Here is a 21172-nt window from a genome sequence, read left to right as displayed (position 1 = left end):
TACTTTACAAAACTTTTTTTTTTTTTTTTTTACAGTTTTTTTTTGTTACATTGAGTCCACTGAAGGCAAGTTTGATGAACCCAGGTGCAGCTTTTTTTTTTTTTTTCAGAGGAATGAGCTAACAAGACACAAATGTGAACATTGAGGCAAGAAACCAATTACAGAACAACTGAGAAACCACCAGACTAAATCAACCAATGACAACATGACACATTCACAAGGGAAGCACATAGCAAGATCACATGAGGGAACGAGGAATCACATGACAAACAGGAAACTGAAACAAAACCCCAAGCCACGTGACATACAGATTCAAGGGCTGATGAGCAGTATGTGGCCCAAACACACATAATGGCCATCATCATAACAGGGTGTACAATCGGCAGTGGGACCACTTCAGAGACGCCCTGGCTTGAGACTACCACAGGGGTACCATCAGCTCACAATGACATAAGTGATGTGTCCTCCAGACTTGAAGCCAGTCTCGAACATCTAGGGACTGCTTTATGACTTCATGTGCAATGTTTATGATGGCTGGGAACACTGACGTGACATCCATGATGGCTGAAGACTCTGGTGTAATACCCATATTTGCTGGAGACTCTGGCCTAATGTCCATGATGGCTGGAGGCTCTGGTATGGTGGCCATGACAGCTGGAGGTTCTGGTATGGTGGCCATTACAGCTGGAGGCTCTGGTATGGCGGCCATGACAGCTGGAATCTCTGGCGTGGTGGCCATCTTGGCTGATGACTCTGGTGTGGCAGCCATGTCAGCTGGTGACTCTGCCGTGGTGGCCATGTCATGAAGAGGCTCTGGAGTGACAGCCAATGTCGTGAAGAGTCTCTGGGGTGATGGCCATGACGTAATGAGACTTTGGCGTGGCTGACATGATGGATGAGGGCTCTGGCTTGGTAGATATGACATGAACAGGCTCTAGCTTGGTAGACATGACTTGAACAGGTACTGACCTGGCAGGCATGACGTTAACAGGCTCTGGCTTGGTAGAGTCATTGAACTCCACCAGGTGAGAAAGTTAAAAAAAAATCTTCTACATAATCCTCAATAAATCAATCCCCTTGATGAAGGTGAAGCAAAGAAACCACTGGGTTCATGATTATTGTTCTAGTATATTTTAACGATCAGTCCACTGAGCTGAGCATAGTGTAGAACCCATTAGAACTGACCAAAACACTCACCAACAGCAGGTTACATTGAACAAAGCTAGACCACAGTACAATGAAACATGAGGACTATAAAGACCAACAGACTAATGAGCTAAAAAGACACACCTGTGAACAATGAGACAAGGAACCAATTACAGAGCAGAACTGAGAAACCACAAGACTAAATCAACCATTACGCTTGTTCGAGATGCATCGGAGCTGCGCAGACCAATCGCCGTTTGACATCAAAGTACTGCAAGAGTGTTTAGAGAGCATACGACTCCTTATGCTTTTGAATCGCTCTTGCGGTACTTTGATGTCATATGTCACCGATGCTTCTCGAACAAACCTAATGACAACATGACACATTCACAAGGGAAGCACATGGCAAGATCACATGAGGGAACAGGGAATCATATAACAAACAGGAAACTGGAACCAAGATAGAAATGACAAAATAAAGGACATTACACTATAAACATGAAACAAAACCCCAAACCAAGTTTTAAACATCTATTGTTGTTTAAAATAGTTCTTACTTTTTTTCTCAAATACTTTTTCTGTTAAATACTTTTAAATTAAATACTTTTCTGTATACGTTTTCTGTATTTCAGGGTTATATTTAACTAAAACAAAAACAACAACAACAACAACAACAGAACTAAATATTGAGATGATAATTTATCTTAAATAAAATAAATGATAAATTTAACTTGATGTAAAAAAAATAAACTAAAATAAGAAATAATATAAACTATATAGATATATTTAAAAAGAAAAAACTATTAAAAACGACAAAAACAAACAACAAAATTACCAAAACATTAAAATGAAAATATAAAAATAAAAACAAATTCAGCATATGAATAAAACAAATTAAAGTATCTCAGTGATCCTAAAATAACACTTGTTTTAAACAAAGATAATTACCACCAGTTAACGGCGCATGTAATAAATTACCTAGCACATAACACATAACATGTGACTAGGGGTGTGTTTGAAATCATATTCCAGAATATGGTAAGCAATATGCTAGTATTGTTACTGTGCTTCTGCAGCAGATTTTTTTAGTCAACCTGCAAATGGTAGCATTTTTACATGGTTTGAGAGCAATTGCAAGTCTTATACCTGCATCAGGTATAGCTGCATAGGTTTGCCCTGACCTGCCCCTGCTACATAACTTCATACATAATGTCCAAACATGAGCTCAACACCACACTCTTGCCCTGGAGGCCTAACAGATGAGTGCATGGAGAGAGTGAGTGGAGCGATGACCTCCAGGGGACATGACAGATGAGGAATGGGTGATAAGGTCATAGTGCTTTTGACAGGCATGGGCACTGCTGCAGTCAGATAAAGCTAGAGCAATTTAAAGACTATTCATCGGCATCTGATCCGTGGCCTAGCACATGCTATAACATGCGCAGGTGCTAAAGCATGCAACTAGTGTTTGAATTTTACTTTCAATTTCTTGATTCTATTCTCCCACATCTTTTTTTTTTTTTTTTTGGTAAAATGATACATTTTTATAATTGTATATAATAATTTAATAATTTTTATTTATTTTGCTTTTATTTTTTATTTTTATTTTTGTTTTGAATTAACACACTGAGTTAACCCCCCCTTTTTTTATAATGATGACCATGGACCCTACAGAATTTAAGTGTTTAATTTATTTTATTTTTCTTTACTGTACTTTACTTTCAATCATATGTTGTACAAATTCATTGTTACTCATGGCTTTTTGAAGTTTTTAATTTTTTAAAATTAAAAAATAAAATAAAATGATGACCATGGACCGTACATGATTTATTTTATTTTATTTTATATTTTATTTGTACTTTCTTTTGAATCAACACACTCAGTGAAACGTTTTTTTTTTTTAGTAAAACAATGACTATAGATAACTTATTGCTATTGTGATTTATTTATTTAATATTTTATTATTATTTTAAATTTTACTTTTGTGTACTTATTCCTTGTTATGACTTTGTTTTGAATCAACACACATGGGGAAGCTGAGATCTTTTTTTTTTTTTTTTTGGTAGTAAAATGATGACCATGTAGAGCTTCTTGTCCTTTATGATTTATTGATTTAATATTTAATAATTATAATATATAGAATTACAAGTCCTTCATTTTACTACATTTTATTTTACATCTGGTGTGCTGATTTTATCTTGATATTCTTTATAAACTTTGCAGTAATCTAAGACAATACATAATCTCAGCTCCTCTGATAAACACAACCAACCTCTCATATGGTTTTCTGGATTTACTGCATTCCTAAGAGCCAACGTGTGCTATTAAAGCCAAACTGACCTGCAATCAGCTTCGTCTTTCCTGGATCCCTCATGAGTTACAGCCCACCACTGTGTGCGAGCTGCCCATCACAGAGGTCCATGACTACAGCCAGACAGAAGCCGTCTGGCTTTTATGAGGCTTAAGATTAAAAGATGGCACAATGTTTGATGATATACAATCTACCAGCTGTTAAGAATTGGACACACTCTCCGTTCAGATGCTGAAGATAGACAACACAGTTATGTAAGGCTGGTTTGGCCCACTACCGTCTTATTTGGTCAATTTTTCCAAGTCTTATTTACAGCCTAGTAGTCTAATAGCAGGCAGCTGTCATTGCAGCATAGCCTATTTTTTTCTAGGCGATTTTCCAAATAGTTTTGTTAACCTTTGTTTTATCAAGAATTTTTCTTTTTTTATGAGAAATGCTTAGCATTGGCTATGAAAGATCCGGTGGTCGAGGTGTTTGTTGGCTTGTTTGCGGCTCACACAATAGTTGAACTGTTTTATGGGATTGTTTGGAAAAGATGGGTTGGAAAAGTGTGTGCGTGTGTCTGGCGGTTATACAGGTATATATATTTTGCAAACCCTCCCCAGTGAGTCTTTGCTCCTTTCTTTGTCCCATGAAGTACTACATGTCCCAAACTGCTTTGCTACACCTGAACCTTGTTAGAATCCATATGTGCCACGGTGAACAACTGCTGAGATCTACTCACTAGAACCGCCTGACTTCTGTTTTCTATCACTCTTGGGTAACTAAGGTCTGGCTTGAGTGTCTCTCTCTCTTTTCTCTCTCTCTCTCTCTTGCTGTCTGCTCTCTCCCTCCCTTTCTCTTTCTCTCCAGAGTCCTCGGGCCGCACACAACTCTACCTGAAGTCGTACACAGAGAGAGAAGCAGGAAGGTAAGGATATTTAGCATCTGCGGTTATGAGTTGAAAGCTCATGCTTGCTTTTGTTCTGTCTGGATGAGATTATCAGAAATCTGCTTGGCAGATTTTTGGGGTGGACTGAAGAAACAGTATGATCATATTGCGGATATTCGGCTTGGTAATGTTTGAGATGCTTCCAGTTCTATCAAGTACATTTCAGTCAAATCATTGTATTGTTATAAATAGTTCAGTTTGATTATTTACGAATGCGTGAAGAGAATTATTAAGCATGCATGAATTTTTATGTTGTGCTTAAACAGTGAGAGATTATGCACTACTGGATTTAATTAGGCATTTTCCTGCTATGGATTGTTTTAACACAAATACTGTGTTGAAAACGTCCTTGTGTGACACCTGCTGCTATTTATTCTTCTATTAACCGTCATGAAATATTAATTTATTAATGAATATTAAAAACATACTTTTGCATTATTCATTTGCAATTCAATAATGATTCAGCATAGCACGCAAAGAGAGGAGGTATAGGTATGAAGTAACGTTAATGTAACTTGAGATGAACTTGGATCTGCACATAAGCAATGTGGGTCTAATTTGAGCTGGGAGGAACGGCTGTCTGGGCCTTTTTGCACTCTTGAGGATGAAGTCATCAATTTCCATTAGAAGAATGTCTCTGGGTTTTGTTTATGTCTGAGGTTCACAGTAGAAAGTTCTGTTATTCTTACATTTTTTTTTTTTTTATGTACTATTATATAACCAAAGAAACCTCTTCTCTTCTCTTCTCTTCTCTTCTCTTCTCTTCTCTTCTCTTCTCTTCTCTTCTCTTCTCTTCTCTTCTCTTCTCTTCTCTTCTCTTCTCTTCTCTTCTCTTCTCTTCTCTTCTCTTCTCTTCTCTTCTCTTCTCTTCTCTTCTCCAGGTTTGATTTGTCTGAGTTGTGCAGCCATGTTTGCTCTGGGCTACTTCCTATTGGCTGGACTTGTATGTCAGAGTTTGGGTCAGTACGATTACTATGATGAATACTACATGCCCTCCGCACCACTGGAGGGAGTATCATCTCCCACTTGCGCCCAGGAGTGCGAATGTCCCATCAGCTTCCCCACAGCTATGTACTGCAACGATCGCAACTTGAAGTTCATTCCCATTGTGCCGAGCGGAATCAAATACCTCTACCTACAGAACAACTTAATTGAGGAGATCAAGGCTGGTGTATTCGATAACGTCACTGACCTCCGCTGGCTTGTCCTCGACAACAACAAAATCACCAGCGACAAGATCCAGGCTGGTACCATTGATAAACTGGGCAGATTGGAGAAGCTCTACTTCAGCAATAACCAGCTGACCAAACCCCCTGGTCCTCTTTCGAAGTCTATGGATGAGTTGAAGCTGATTGGCAACGACCTAAGCTCGTTCCCTGCTAGCACCTTGTCTGGGATGGAAAACCTGACCACCCTTCACCTGTCCAAGAACAAGCTGACTACTGAGAGCATCACAGGTGCCTTCAAAAGCCTGAAGTCCCTCGTTCTGCTGGACGTGAGCGAGAACAAGCTCAAGAAACTTCCCTCGGGAGTTCCAGCTTCGCTTTTGATGCTCTATGCCGACAATAACGAAATCGACAGCATCCCTGGTGGCTACCTGGCCAAGCTCCCAGCCCTGCAGTACCTGCGTGTCTCCCACAACAAGCTGGTGGACTCTGGAATCCCTGGAGGTGTGTTCAACGCGTCCTCTCTCCTTGAGCTCGACTTGTCTTTCAACAAGCTGAAGACCATTCCAGAGATCAACGAATCACTCGAGCACCTGTACCTGCAAGTCAACGAGATAAACAGTAAGTCTTTCTCTGTGTCCACCTAATCAAGCAACAGATTTTGCATGGTTTTTACTCCATTTCGACTTCTGTTTCTTCAGAGTTTGACCTGACGAATATCTGCAAGTTCAGCTCCCCGGTCAACTACTCTAGACTGAGGACCCTGCGCTTGGATGGAAACAACCTCACGCACAGCAGTATGCCAGATGACACGGCTAACTGCCTACGCCAGGCCTCAGAGATCATCTTTGATTAGGGTCACATCCTGCCAGTAGTTCATCAAACAAATTAAGGCTATTGCTCTTATTAGACACGCTGATTGACATCTGCACGTCTTTATTCATGATCCTGGCAGCCACAAGTGATAACTTGCACATTGATGACAATATTTACTCTCTAAAATGGGCAGCAATAGTCTGGAATCTTGAAAATCTTGCACATAAAACATCAGCCTTGTATGATATTGTATGAAGAGTAGTAGTTGAATTTGACAAAATATTCACATCTAAAGAGAGACATATTTGTGCAACTTGTGAATATCCCATTGTGCACTCTATAAGAAGTTGCACTATATGTCATCTAACTGCATCTTAATATTTCCGCATGTTAAATACCTTAATCGCTCAAAATTGTAATCATATTATTAATAAGCCTGCCGGTAAGGAAATTAGATTGTTTAGAGTAAAAGTTATGAAAAATATCTACTTGTATATAAATGGGCAGCAATGTTGAAGGCAATCTAGAATTCAACTGAAAGTAAAATTTATACTAAACTGAAATTAAATTGCTGGACACTGAGTGAATTTGCTGAGGTTTAGCTAACTGTTAACAAAAAAGTTTTTTTTTATTTAACTGAGGAATTGCAGTGCCAAAATGTTGTATTAATAGCAAACTAGTAGCAGCTTGAATTTCTGAACTCTGCAAACATTTATACCATGTTCTACTGTATCTGCATGCAGTACTTAATTTTGTAACAGTAATTGCTTTCACTTCTATGGTAAACATCATTGCAGTTTTTATGTATTCAATACAACATTTCACATCATCACAATGTTAGTCAAATCATTGAACCACAAGATTACAGTAACTATTGTAAAAGTTCCCTTATTTGTTGTTGTTCTATTTTGTTTTTTAAAATACCAAAAGAGTTTGTTCTTCTTTAATTGAATAAACCAGATTTCTTACATGTGTGGGGGGATACTGATGGCATCAATCCTGATAATGAGGGCAAATGTAGAAATAAATATATTAATATTGTACACAATATTTAATTAATATGATAAATTTACTTAAAGCCACTCCATTTTATCATGAGGAATTCTCTGAAGCATCATCACATGAAATCTTCAGTAGATCTTCATAAAGTAATCTCGATTTGTCTAAATTAAATTAGACTCTACAGATACTAAGCACAAAATAGTTCCCTTTACGCACAGGCGTGCTACTCAATATATTGTTTATTTTTGACTTGGTTATTGATCTTCTAGCTTGACTCATGTGGATTTCCTTTTCTCAGCCCTGCTTTTAAAAGAAACTTCTGGTGTGAAACTATCCTCCATCCTCCTCCTTTCTAGCCTCTCAGCCAAACTCATGGATGGACAAAGTTCTTGTTCTAAGCAAAGCCATTATGACAGAACTACTTCCTCAAGGCAACACGTTCTCTTGATGTCTCTAGCTGAAGTATAGGCTGTGAATATAAATATAGTGATTGTAAGATGAAAAGGCTTTTGTATGGAATAGGGTGTTATTTTTGTGGCATATCCGCTGGCAGTACACAAACATTTAAGTTAATACTGCTTTCGAACATATTAAATCATTCTATTTAAAGGCTTTAGTAAGGATTATGGAAGTAGTTTTAAGATACATGTACTATTTGTGTCCATAAATCCCAGACTATGATCAAATTCCCAACATTTCAGAGTACGTACTGAATTTGTTGACAAACTTGACGAACTATGCCAGTGTTTAACATAAATACTATGGCCAACTACATCTGCTAATGCCATGTTGACATTATCCTTTAACTGTATATTCTTTGACCTGTGATGAAGTCCTACAAGCAAAAACCACAAAAACAATTTACTTGGGTGTTAAACAAGTACAATTTAGCCCTGCGGAACAAATATGCCGGTACTTGTAACACTTGTATTTGAAAAGAGCTGCTCAGTTTACAGTTGTACACCAGTTCAATGTTTGGTCATGTGTAGCTGGGCCAGTATTTGAGTTAGCTGTAAACATTCATTCCCTTCCTCAGCTCAGGACATACCTGGGATGAATCATAAAATAGCCCAACATTTGGTCCATTCTTTCCCTTTAACTCTTCCAACCATCTGCTCCCATCTGTCTCTCCATCCTGAACCACACCTTCATGACAGGAACTTCAAAAGTTGCATTTAACATAACTACAGATCTTTCTGCACAAGTCTGAGCTGGCACTAAAAATGAGTGTTTTATTTAAAACAGCAGAATTGCAGGCAGACAACCCAGCATTCCAGTGGAATGGAGGGTCTGGGGTGACCATCTGATAGTTATACAGAGAGGCATTATGGGAGTTCTTTTGTCCATGTGTTAGAAACAGATGATGGATAGGTAGTTCTGGCTTTTCGTTTTAAATATCTTTGCCACTTTATAGCAGTCTGAGCATTTAAGTTCACCACAAGCTGATTTTGCAGGACCAACCACAAAAATCTTTAGATTGCTTTTGTTGTTCCAGATGTTGATAATGAAATGCAGTTTTCTGTCTTTCGAAAACCCATTTGACTTTCTTCCGTGGAAGAAACAAAAAGAGTTCATTCATGGTATGGACAAATGCTGATTTTAAATGTCTTGTTTTGTGTTTAATAGAAGAAAGCAAGCCAATTTTAACAGTAAAAGTGACAGTGTCATATGTTTTGTGTGAGTGTGCTTGTCAGCTGTGCATTTGAGGTCTTGCTAGAAACCCACAGCCTGTAATTCAGAGTCTACTAAACTCCGGAGAGACTGTGGGGGAAGAGACCATTGTGATGTTTCTTAGTTCAACCTCCTACAGCTGATCTCTTGAGAGAGAGAGAGGACACAAGAGTTTCTTGTTGTTTAGAGTGCATGTCATGCTGTGAAAACACAAAAAAACTTGCAAAGTAAACACAGATGCCCTAAAGGGAAGAAATCGGTTTATTTGCTTTGTGATAACATTGTCTTTGAGATAACTTTGAGAGTTTTGTGTGGCTCTGCTTAGAGAAATGTACCTTTAAAATAGGCTTTTCTTCCATTCAACTGCAAGCTTGCATTCAGATTTGCCAACATATAATCAATAACCGATGGATAGAACCAAGACTCTGCCTTTTTTCTTCTTCAATAATCATAAAGTGTGTAATTTGTTTTTGTTTAAAAATGATCCAAAATCAAATTTTGAGCAAGTACATAACCAGCCAGTGTTCAAAACTATCTCCTTACCTTAGCCTTATTCACAACGGTAAGCTTGTAATAATGTTTTCGGTCATACTTTATATTAAGTGGCCTTACTATGTACTTACATTTAAATTAATCATTTGACACAATGCACTTATTGTGTACATACATGATTTTACATTTTACTTATATTTTAAAAACACCTGCATGTAATTACATACACTCAAAAAAATATTTCAGGCTAAACATAAGTTTTATGTAATTGAATTACATATAAAATTTCCATCCATTTGGATTACATAGTTTTTACATAAACAAAATAATAAACTTAATGTGATTCATATTTGTAAGTCATATGTAAATGAAATAGGTAAGATTTATCTAATAGTATGCCCAGTCTATATAACACTGCTTAGTGTTCACGTGTTTGCGCACTACTGAGTTAAAGTACCATTGAAGCATGTGTCAGAGTTAATGAGATAATTAAGTGATTAATTGAGTGATGATTGAGCATTATTGAAAACACCTGATGATAACAAGCAGAATCACCAAAGGAGAAAATCACAATTTTTAAGCCACCATCGTGGAGATGAGGGTTTGCTTTAGTTGGGCTCTTGACCCTTCACTCTTTAATATTAGTTTTTGTTTGGGCTGTTGTAACAGCTAGTCAAGCAAAGAGAAAAGATGATCAGGTGGTGTTGGTTATGTTATCACATAATCATTATTTGATCTGAATCATTGAACTCATTTAGAGATCAATCTCTGAATTAGATTTACATTATTGATTGCAGCAGCACTGGTATCCTACAGTAGAAAACCAGCTTTATACAACATAATCTGAAAAATCTCTCAAAAGTTCTGATCAAAAAAAAAAAGTTACGTGTTTAGAGACACAGACATCAAGAATCAGCCTGTGAATCTCAACAGTGGTGACCATCAAAAAGCATGTTGCAATGCATTCTGGGAGCCACCAATCAAAATCCATCCATGGCTCCCATCATGCATTGCTGCATGAATAAATTATGAGCTGAATTGTTTTAGTAATTTCCTTTATTGTCACTATTTTTTTTTCTGTTTTTCTGTGACTTTTTAGTAGCTTGTTTTCTAATGTTCAGAGTTGATCTGTTGATCAGAATATGTTGCTTGTCACCGTCATTGAGATTCACAGGCTGATTCTTGATGTCTGTGTGTGCCTAAAAGACAGACTTTTCTTTTTTTTTTATTCTGAACAACTTTTGAGAATAACTTTGGATATATTGAATCACAGTGCTGCTGCAATCAATCATGTTAATTTATCTCAGAGATTGAGCTCTAAATTAGTTCAGTTATTCACACAAATAATGATTACGTGAAAACATAACCAACACCACCTGATCATCTTTTCTCTTTGCTTGATTAGCTGTTACAACAGTCCAAACAAAAACTAATATTAAATGGTCAAAGGTCAAGAGCCCAACTAAAGCAAACCCTCGTCTCCACGATGGTGGCTTAAAAATTGTGATTTTCTCCTTTGGTGATTCTGCTTGTTATCATCAGGTGTTTTCAATAATGCTCAATCATCACTCAATTAATCACTTAATTATCTCATTAACTCTGACACATGCTTCAATGGTACTTTAACTCAGTAGTGCGCAAACACGTGAACACTAAGCAGTGTTATATAGACTGGGCATACTATTAGATAAATCTTACCTATTTCATTTACATATGACTTACAAATATGAATCACATTAAGTTTATTATTTTGTTTATGTAAAAACTATGTAATCCAAATGGATGGAAATTTTATATGTAATTCAATTACATAAAACTTATGTTTAGCCTGAAATATTTTTTTGAGTGTATCCCATACCACTAAAGCTTTCCCTAACCTTACCCGTATCCCACCTCAACAGCAGCAAAAGTGTTTTGCAATTCAATATGAACCCAATAAGTACATTGTACTTATTTTTGATGTAAGTACAGAGTAGTTAAGGCCACTTAATATAAAAAGTGGCACCATGCTTTCTAATTCGGGTGTTACTGGTAGGTTTCCGTGGGAAATTCGAGCATGCAGCCATTCGTCTTTGCGTCATTACGTCACATCTGTTTACATAAAGGAGGAGTCCCAGCTAGTATATGGCATGTGGGGGATGCTGCAGGTGGCGGGTCATTTATAGCCTTTAATCACAACAGCTGCAATAATTAAACTTATCATTTTGATGGCGGATTGACTGTATCATTTTGATGGCGGACTGTAATCCAGAAAGGTCCAAATGACAATCATCAGAGACAACTGGAGATTCAAAAGCAAAAGACTTCGTGGCTACAGAAATTTAAATCTACAGGTAACGCTAATACACACTAAATACACAGTCACGCAATGCTAATGTTGTTACAATTAACATTTTCAGAACATATAAGTATAACAATATTAATAATTTGCATGGTTTGACGTGATCCGAGCTAAGCGATCGTTAGATTTAATCACCATTGGCGGCGTGATTTATTGTTATGCTTTTTTTCTCAGTTGGTCAGAACAAAAATTCATGCCATGCCGATCCACAACCCACGTATGATAATTCCGCAAAAAATAACTGCAATTGCAGATTTCAAACAGAGATTGCAACAAAGAGGCAAAACTTAAGGACTGCAGCTTTAAATAAGAATACTGAGAAGCTGCATAATATCTGTAAAGTGTGATGGTAAGTCTGGTTTATTTCCATGAATAGGTTCTTTCAAACAGTTTGTTTAAAAGAAATGTTTTGATTAACCAAACCCAAATCAAGTTGTTTTAATGAAAGAACTGCTCTGGGCTACATTTCTTAAAAGCATTGTAAACCTAAGGAGATTGTAAAGACCATTGGTGTCATCTACTTAGGCTTACAATACTTTTGGGAAATGCAGCCCTGAACAGTTCAGGTTGGTTTATGATTGAATTGTTCAGATTGATTTTGTAAAACAGTTGAACCAATTAATTGAAAAGATCTGACTTTATTAAAGAATTTATTCATGAATTAAACATTGCTGGTGTAAAGACAAACATTGCTTTTATGGAGCTTTTTGGGCATGGCCTAACATCTGGAGATCTGAAAGTGCATGTGTGCTTTGTGTTAGAATGTGTGAGATTTTATGGTCCCAAATACTTCAGAACAGAAATCATGAATCCTCTTTTATTCCAGACAATAGCATCCTTTCAATAGGACTCCATTTTCAATTGTGCAATGGGACTTTAATCAGTATCCTACCCAAATCAAAGTCCTCCTATATCCCACTTTCCTCTTCTCCATCTTGAAATGTCTACAACAGGATCCAGATGTTGAAACAGATGTCGCCTGGTTACACACTGCCCTTTCATTCATTGTGAAGCTATGCACAACTCAAGGAGAGAGATACCTACTGGGAAATGGTAAGAGTGCTGGATTAACCCTCTAACATCATTGTAATTTCACCAGTTTTTGAATTCCAGCTTAATTCCACCTTTCACAGGTTGGGACGAGTCTCCATCAGTACAAAATGACAGCCCGATGATGTGCATTGCCCCAGGGCAGCATATAGTTTAATGGGGTAAATGGTCCATCAAAGCTGTGAAGGATGGAGATGAGATATGTCTATTGAAATGAAAGGGTTAAATGTCTTGAAGCCACCTGCAAGTGTTTGGATGGTGTCATATTTGCCAGGGCCCAACACCTCCCGAGGCTCTACAGAACCTTACTGCACAAAGAGAAACGAGTTAGAAGAGAAAAAAGTGCTGTGCTAGCAATAAGTACCCAATGCACGCTTGCAGAAAGACACACGTATCTTTCAAACATTCACACACCCCCTTATTCAACCTCACCAGCTGATGTCAAAGGTTTGGCCTTGGGGAAGTTACATTGCTAACAATAGTAATCTAATAAGGCTGTGTTTTCTGATGCATGTCCGGGCCAGAAAGAAAGTGGGAGAAACTGCAGAGTGGACTCAAACTTGAGAGGAAAGCAGGCGGACCAAGAGATTGACTTCATCCCCAAAACCAGAAACACACACTTTGCTTCCACCTGCGCAAACCAAAATCAGCTCTATGACTGAGATGAGCAGGTAATGTTTTCTTTTTTTTATTTTTTATGTGATGGTGATGCAATAAGGAAGTGGGTGTAGGGGGTTGATGTTTTTTCTGTTGTGTATTGAGTTATTTTAAACTCCATTTCATTATATTTTCCTCATTGCTCTGTTTCTCTGCACCTCTGCTTATCTTCATTTAAAATAATGATTTCACATTTTATTTTCATATTTTATTTATTTATTTTAATTTTATTAACCAGCATCTACAGGCTCATGAACTTGAAATGTTTTTGAATTTCTTATGTGGTGGTATTAAGTGAACTTACATTGAAATGACTTGTGTAATACTAATAAAAAAAAAGTGACAAAAAGTAACCATGATAGCAACTTGGTATTTTTGAAATATGGCATCAAAATACTATTGTATAACTGTCTGTCATCACTGTACCAGATACCAGCACAGCAAAGTATGTTTTTTAAGGAAAGTCTCAGATTTTGCTTGTGTAAACAACAGAGAGGGGTGTGTTACAATTAATTATTTCAACTTTAAATGGTTTATCTTTTTGTAAAGCTTGAGTTAAGGGATGCTCTTTCTAAATTTAATTTGTATCAATGAAAGTACCAGTGCAGCATTTTGTTGTAACATAATTGCCTGAGACACAATGCCCCAAACAGGAAATTAAATCTATTTGAGAGCATGTGTTTCTTTTTAGGCGATGCATACATTTCCCGCAGTTGTCTTGACCATATTGTCATTTCTCAGACATCATTTCTTTTTACCAACTATGATGGATTTTATCCTTGTTACAGTCAAATATGCTAGTAAATTATTTTACTAAAGATAATAATTAAACACAAAGGCGTTCAAATGTTGTTTAACAGCCTCAGATTTTAAATAGTTTTAGTGTCGAGTGAGGTGTCATGAAGATACTCTCAAATATTTAACAATTAGCATTAGCACTATATACAGATAGCATAAGCACATAGCACAAAGCAGACTGTTTTATCATAAGCAATGGATGTGATTACTTAATCCCTGCTACTCAAGACAGAACAAGACATTACGGGACAGAAAGTGCCAGATTTACGCAATTCCAATTCCGCAATTCCAAAAAAGCGCCAATGGGAGTGGAAAGTGCTGTACTTGATCTACTGATGACGCGCACATTAAAACACAGGCGCTGCTGGATCATTTCCATAATGATGCAATCTACCAAGAGCAGTGCAGATTAGTGGCTGGTTTAAGACATGCCTTTTTTGGGCGTTAAATAATGCCGCAAATACCAGTAAATTGACTAGCGCAAACCTTAGTAAAACATCTTGCATGATTCATTTAAATACTCTCCTCCCATAAATCTTGCGTCTGAAAGGGAAACTCCTACAAATGCATACGCAATAAGGGCAGCTGCAAAAATAACCCTGTCCACGCCTTTTCAGCGCTAATTTTTCACTGCATGACTTTAGTAAATCCTCACAGTAGTTTTTTAATGACAAAAAGGGGGTTTGCGCTGGTGCAAGCTGTTAGTAAATCTGGCCCAAAGTTTGCACATTTAACGGGTCGTCTTTCACATCTCAGTTTTAAAAAAGTCTCAAAAAATGGTGGAAACTAACATGATTTCATTGGCTGTTGCTCATTGCTTCTCTTGCACGAGTCAAGACAGTGCACCTACCTGAAGACTGGGTGACTAGAAAATCCAGTCTGAAGTTTGTAAGCTGTGTCTAGTCTCATAGGTGCAGACACTAGAAGACTTGGCACCTGCAATGATCTGGGACTTTTGTCTCAGACTACTCGCAAACATGGAAGGGGGTCAAGGTTTATTCTTGTAGAGTGATCTTGGTTTGAAAGACTCATAGAGTAACAAGTCTTTAATATTTCCCTATTGATATTATATATTAGATGTATATTGATATTGCACAATTTGTCTGATTGAATCTTGGATATCTGTTTATTCCAATGATGACTTCAATACAGAATAAATACTAATTGCTGCCCCGAGAATGACCTTTTGTCATGTCCTGTATTTTGCAGTCTAACACTCTTAGCTGCCGATTTAGTGTTGTAGACCTTGACATTGGTATCTTCTGTGTTTAGAGCTCTTTTTCGTTCCTGTGAATAATAGGTTTTCAATTCTGTAATTGGATTAGGTTGGTGTTTGTACTCTTTGCCCTTTAGACCACTGGTTCTAATGTAGAGCGGCACCATCCTTGACACGGGATGCTGGATAATAGACTGGATTACTAATGGTCGTAGATTTAAACTGGAGGAGCCCATTACAGAGGATTACAATGACACAGTAAGGTGTTGTTGTCGTCAGTGGAATTGAGAACAAGTAATCTAATCAGCACTTGGCAGTCAAACAACGACACCATATGTGGCATCCTGTGCCAACTTCAAATCAGCCTCTAAATCCAGACTAGTGCTCCCGTGAAGACAAAAAATTCAGCACATGCATTTTGGTGACTGCGCATTAATTAACAGACTTTTTTCATTACTGATTGTGCAACTGTAGGCATCTACACAAATAAAGTGGGTCAACTGTCATTTACCGGTCAAACTGGGAGTCCTTATGAAGGAAATGAGGATGCTAAAAAGGATAGATAGATAGATAGATAGATAGATAGATAGATAGATAGATAGATAGATAGATAGATAGATAGATAGATACTGCAGTCTGATCGAAACATTTGTTTACTCAAAAGACAGGAGACAGGTGGTGTTGTGAGGGGCGATGAAGAAAAGGAGGAAGAATCCAACGTAATATATAGGCCTGTATTAGCCTAATTATAACTGGGCCAAGGCCCATGTCTTCCTTTGACCAACACACCGGTTTAAGCACTGTCCATCCCTAAAGGATTATGACTCTTGATCTCGAGAGGCTATGATTGGCTAAAGTTGTGTCCAGTGTGTCTGTCTGTGAAGGGATCATGAGATACCATTGACACTACAAATAGGGGCAGTAGATGGCAAAATAGCTCAGAGTTGAGATATCTGTACCCTCAGCAAGAGATACCGTAAAAGAGCCCCAAGAAGACAAAGGTAGGTCTCTAGCATTTGTGCATTAGGAATATTTTGGGAAGGATATTGTCAGTTTCTTCTACACTAGTAGAAAGCCTCTGTCCTTCAGAAATGCATACTGTGAGCTATGAGTCATTTTTACATCTGCTTTAATCTTCATGGCTTTGTGTATTTTGTCTTGGTTTAACACAGAAGTATGCTGCTTAGTTTAGGGCACTAAAGATATCAGCTGTTTTTCTGCAATGCCAGTTTGGAGGTCTTGATTTAAAAGTATTTTTGTTACTTCTTAGAGATCTTTACAGGTGAAGCTGGCTCCAACTGACCTGATCACTAGGTATCCAGGGCTTCCCTTTGATCCCCTCTGGTTTAGTGTAAGAGTGCTGCCCATAGAAAATGATCTCCAGACAGTCGCTTAGAGCTCAGGACCAAAAATTTAAACCAATACCAGATGAGAGAGAAAGCTCAGCTATGAATATGTGTTAACATATTATTTCTTGAGCTTTCTCTCTGTCTGTTTGCTGTTTCTTTTATCCTTACATGATAAATTTAAGCCAAGAGAAATATGTGGATGTCAGCAAAGAAACTTCTGAGGGAAAACCATAATAATTGATTGGGTGTACCAGGGCACATACACATTAGACCAAACTCAACCATGCATTTGACAGATATAAATGTTTTAAGATATGAAAAGAGCTTGGTCAGTTTGGAATCAAATGGGAATACAACTAATTGAATTGCCTGGTCCACGGATGCCTAATGTTTAGGTGTTGTTAAATTGCGATGATTGTTATACCTTGTTATATCTAGAAAGAGTCAGACATTCACATACCTGAAGCCTTATGTTTGTCCAAGATGTAACTGTCTTCTGAATGGAGATGAGTAGCACTATGCCAGGCTAAAGTCAATTAAGGTTGACCTGGCAGCATATTCGGAGTTTAAGAGGATTACTACTTAGACGATGAAGACATGGGGAATGATAATCTTAACTAGAGGATGTTCCTAACTTTTTGTCAATGAGTTTATCCACTTAGAGAGAACCTGGGGTAATATAGGGTGGATGTATAGCAGGGGTCAGCTAGGAAAATTGTCCCAGGCCCTGTGACAAGTGGGCCAACTCACTGAAGGGAGAAACCCATAAAAAATTGCACCAAGTCCTGTAAACTTTAGTGACAGTTTAGTACTAAAATTAAGTATTTAATTTTATCTCTAAGAGTTACATAGTTTTAATATTGATAACAGCTCATTTTGCTGCTTCTTTTTTTTCTCCATGTTTTTCTAGGTTAAACCTAACCATGGAGTGGCTCATGGTTGCATTTGTGGCCCTAATTTTGGCCAGCCAAGTCCGCTCTGATGAAGTTCCCTATGAGCACATGATCTCTCAGCTCCAGGCATGTCCTAAAGAATGCCACTGCCCTCCAAGCTTCCCTAATGCTGTTTACTGTGACAACAAGGGTCTAAAACGCATACCTGCCATCCCTCCTTATACCTGGTACTTGTACCTCCAGAACAATCTCATTGATGTCCTCTCAACTGATGCTCTGCGCAATGCCACACAGCTTAGGTGGATCAACCTCAACCGCAACAAAATCACAAACGAAGGCTTGGAGGCTGACGCTCTTAAGGCTATGTCTAACCTTGTACACCTCTACATGGAAGACAACTTGCTGACTTCCATTCCATCTCCTCTGCCTGCCAAATTAGAGCAGTTACGGCTGTCCCGAAACAGAATCTCAAAGATCCCAGCCAGTGTCTTCTCTGGAATGGACCATCTCACCTTACTGGATCTGCAAGGTAACAAGCTACAGGATGATGCAGTGACTGAGGTCAGTCTGAAAGGGCTCAACAGCTTGATCCAGATCAATTTAGCAAAGAATCAGCTAAACAGCATGCCCCTCGGCCTACCACCCACAACCACACAGATCTTTTTGGATGGCAACAACATTGAAAAGATTCCGGCTGAGTACTTCAAGGGTCTTCCGAAAGTGGTGTCTCTCAGGCTCAACCGCAATAAGCTGGCTAATGGAGGTATCCCAAAAAACGTGTTTAACCTTTCCAGCATCCTTGATCTACAGCTTTCTCACAACCAGCTCACAGAGGTGCCCGTTATCTCTTCTGGCCTGGAGCACCTGCATCTGGATCACAATAAGATCAAGAGTAAGTCCACAACCAAAGTTCTGAACATGCACGGTTTTCCATTTTGTATTCTTTGCTAAAACATTAACATTTAATTAAAATTGAATTAAACATAATAATTAGTTAATACAGACATGTCTCAAAAGTATCGCAGTTCATACTATTGCTTTGTTCTGGACAAAATTCGTACAATGACTGTATCTGAAACTGATGACTTCATTTCAACCATGAAATACTGTAGTCTATACTTGCTTGGTTATCTGTAAAGCTCTAAAGACTTTGATGCCTTCATAGACAAAACACCACTTAAGTTTTTGACTGACTAAGTAGCAAGGAAACTGCCTTAGAGTTTGGATGTTTTGTACCAGCATGTTTGTGACTTTATCAGTAAGATATATTCTATCATTTTCATAGGTGTGAATAGCTCTGACATCTGTCCATCTGGTGCACTTGACGATTACCTTGATGAGAACGGTCCACGTCTCCGTTACCTTCGCCTTGATGGTAATGAGATCAAACCCCCTATTCCACGAGAGCTGATGATGTGTTTCCGTCTCCTTAGAGCTATTGTCATATGAAGGTGCCACACCATCTAGATACTCCTGTCCATTTCATCCACCAGAACTGAAAATGTATGTAAACTAAAACACTTGAAAAGGGTCAAATAAAGGGCTATCTTTTTGGTTAGTAAAGTTAGAAAATTGAAAATCATACACTGCTGAAAAGACCAGCCAAGACTGGAATGAATTTCCATGTTGGTCCAGATTGACTTATGCTGGTTTGTACTGAACTAGAGTTGGTCTATCTAGTAGGCCAGTGAAACTAAGCTGATAAAGCTGTTTAACTAGCGTCTTTCTGGTGGAACTTTGCCAAGAAAGCACATCTAGTTAAACTAGTGAAGAAGCTGAGTGGGGATACCAGTATCCAAAATATGACATATTTTGGCTTCCTGTCCTGGTCTTTTCAGCAGGGTTGAGATCCATAGGACTGGTTCATATGTGCATTTGTAGATGGTTTCTCATGGCTGTATTGTAAAACCACTGTGCCTTCCTTAATTTCATATGGGAAACTATCAGTCCTGCAGAAACACCATTATCTGTTAAAAGTTCTGTATCATATAGAAAGCTCCAAAATACAATTGTCTTCATTTGCAAGTAATGTCATTTCCCCATCCTGTGCAGAAGTTAAGATCTTAGTAAGACAGTTTTACCTCACCACACAATTCTGGGGTGTTTTTGGACAGAAGAGTTGTGGTTTGATTTTGGAGCCAAATTTTCTGGTAGTGAACTTAGTATATAGCAATGGTTTAATGGACTTTATTCAATGCATGGTAACTCTCAGTAACAGCACCAACAGAAGTTTGAAATTTGAGAGACACAATTGTTTATTTCCTCTGTTGTAGCGAATGACATGTACTGACGTGTATTATTTTTTTTAAGTAAGTTTACTTCTACTTTTTTAATATTTCTTTACATCTTTGTACAATCCATATTTCAATATTCATTCAATATTTAGTGTTAAATATAAATTTTATAGATTAAGCACTTCAGATTTATCTACTGTCATTAATTGTACTGTGACATACTGATAATTAATATATAAATACAGTTTAAATTTAGCAGTTGACAATGGTACTACAAGAGAACCTTCTGAATCATTTTAAGACTTATTTTCCTCTAGGGTATAAAATAATGTGAATATTCTTTTACAATGCACAAATGTGATCATTATTTTTCATGTTTTCATTTATCACTGCAACATTCTTTGCAGAAAAATGACAGGAATTAATATCACTAACTGTGAGAACCATTAAGATTGTCAAAAGGGATAATATGAGACAACTTTTGTTTGATGTCCTGATTAAACTGGTTTCAATGGTCCAGCATTGTCTCTTCACTGATTCATTTTATATATACATAAAACATTTTGGTTATTGAAAACTGCTTTAATAAGGACCTGAAGGGTCCATATCAAGTCAGGCATCCTCTTTATTAAGGAAGATATAATCCACAAGCAATGTATTTACCTACAGTACAACAATGTAACTTGTATTTAGACTTGTGATTTTAACAAACACTTCGTTTTAGATTTTGCTAAACATGCAGTTCCTTCAAAAAGCAATTCCAGTCTTTTTAGATGGTTTGTTTGAAAAGATTTTCAAATGTATTGCAAAACTTCTCATGAGTAAATGGGTAATTTGAGAGCTACTATACCAGCGCATATTTATGATCCCAGTGCTTTGTGGTTACAAAACCCTTTAAAACAAAATAAAGTGCAACAAAAGACTCTGGAACACTTTCTTTTAAATATTTATACATATCTAACAGAGAGAAAGAGCAAAAATGAGTGCACAGTATACCTGGGTATCAGTTGAAACAATGACTGCATTTATACTGCAAGCCTTAAGCATATATTTTTGGTCGCATCTATTACGCTGACTTTAGACATAACTCGCTGTGTTA

At 37.6% G+C, this 21172-nt stretch overlaps 2 protein-coding genes across 3 annotated transcripts; both read left to right on the top strand.

Moving 5' to 3' along the window:
- The first annotated feature begins 4078 nt into the window (after positions 1-4078).
- lum (lumican) lies at positions 4079-7340 on the top strand. Of its 2 annotated transcripts, none has more exons than XM_048156288.1 (3): positions 4079-4367; positions 5270-6175; positions 6256-7340. In XM_048156288.1, the coding sequence occupies exons 2-3, from the start codon at positions 5296-5298 to the stop codon at positions 6408-6410; spliced, it is 1035 nt and encodes a 344-aa protein (XP_048012245.1). In that variant the 5' UTR covers positions 4079-4367; positions 5270-5295; the 3' UTR covers positions 6411-7340. The 2 variants fall into 2 exon arrangements, with proteins under 2 accessions (XP_048012245.1, XP_048012244.1); XM_048156287.1 differs by lacking the exon at positions 4079-4367 and adding an exon at positions 4374-4512.
- Positions 7341-11434: 4094 nt separating this feature from the next.
- Positions 11435-20590, top strand: kera (keratocan). The gene is made up of 4 exons (XM_048156911.1): positions 11435-12929; positions 13451-13597; positions 17857-18731; positions 19125-20590. The coding sequence occupies exons 2-4, from the start codon at positions 13581-13583 to the stop codon at positions 19286-19288; spliced, it is 1056 nt and encodes a 351-aa protein (XP_048012868.1). The 5' UTR covers positions 11435-12929; positions 13451-13580; the 3' UTR covers positions 19289-20590.
- The last annotated feature ends 582 nt before the right edge of the window (positions 20591-21172 follow it).

The sequence above is a fragment of the Megalobrama amblycephala genome, linkage group LG14 (assembly GCF_018812025.1).
Source record: "Megalobrama amblycephala isolate DHTTF-2021 linkage group LG14, ASM1881202v1, whole genome shotgun sequence".
NCBI classification, from domain to species: domain Eukaryota; kingdom Metazoa; phylum Chordata; class Actinopteri; order Cypriniformes; family Xenocyprididae; genus Megalobrama; species Megalobrama amblycephala.
Note: the sequence above shows the minus strand (reverse complement) of the source record. Positions and strands in the feature narration are given on the sequence as shown.

Bases quoted from the DNA above. Each gene is read 5' to 3' on its own strand.
- lum (XM_048156287.1), top strand. From the start codon at position 4,431: ATGAGATTATCAGAAATCTGCTTGGCAGATTTTTGGGGTGGACTGAAG. The intron at 4,513-5,269 runs GTAATGTTTGAG...TCTCTTCTCCAG, and splicing joins TATTGCGGATATTCGGCTTG to GTTTGATTTGTCTGAGTTGT. The intron at 6,176-6,255 runs GTAAGTCTTTCT...CTGTTTCTTCAG, and splicing joins GCAAGTCAACGAGATAAACA to AGTTTGACCTGACGAATATC.
- kera (XM_048156911.1), top strand. The intron at 18,732-19,124 runs GTAAGTCCACAA...TCATTTTCATAG, and splicing joins GGATCACAATAAGATCAAGA to GTGTGAATAGCTCTGACATC.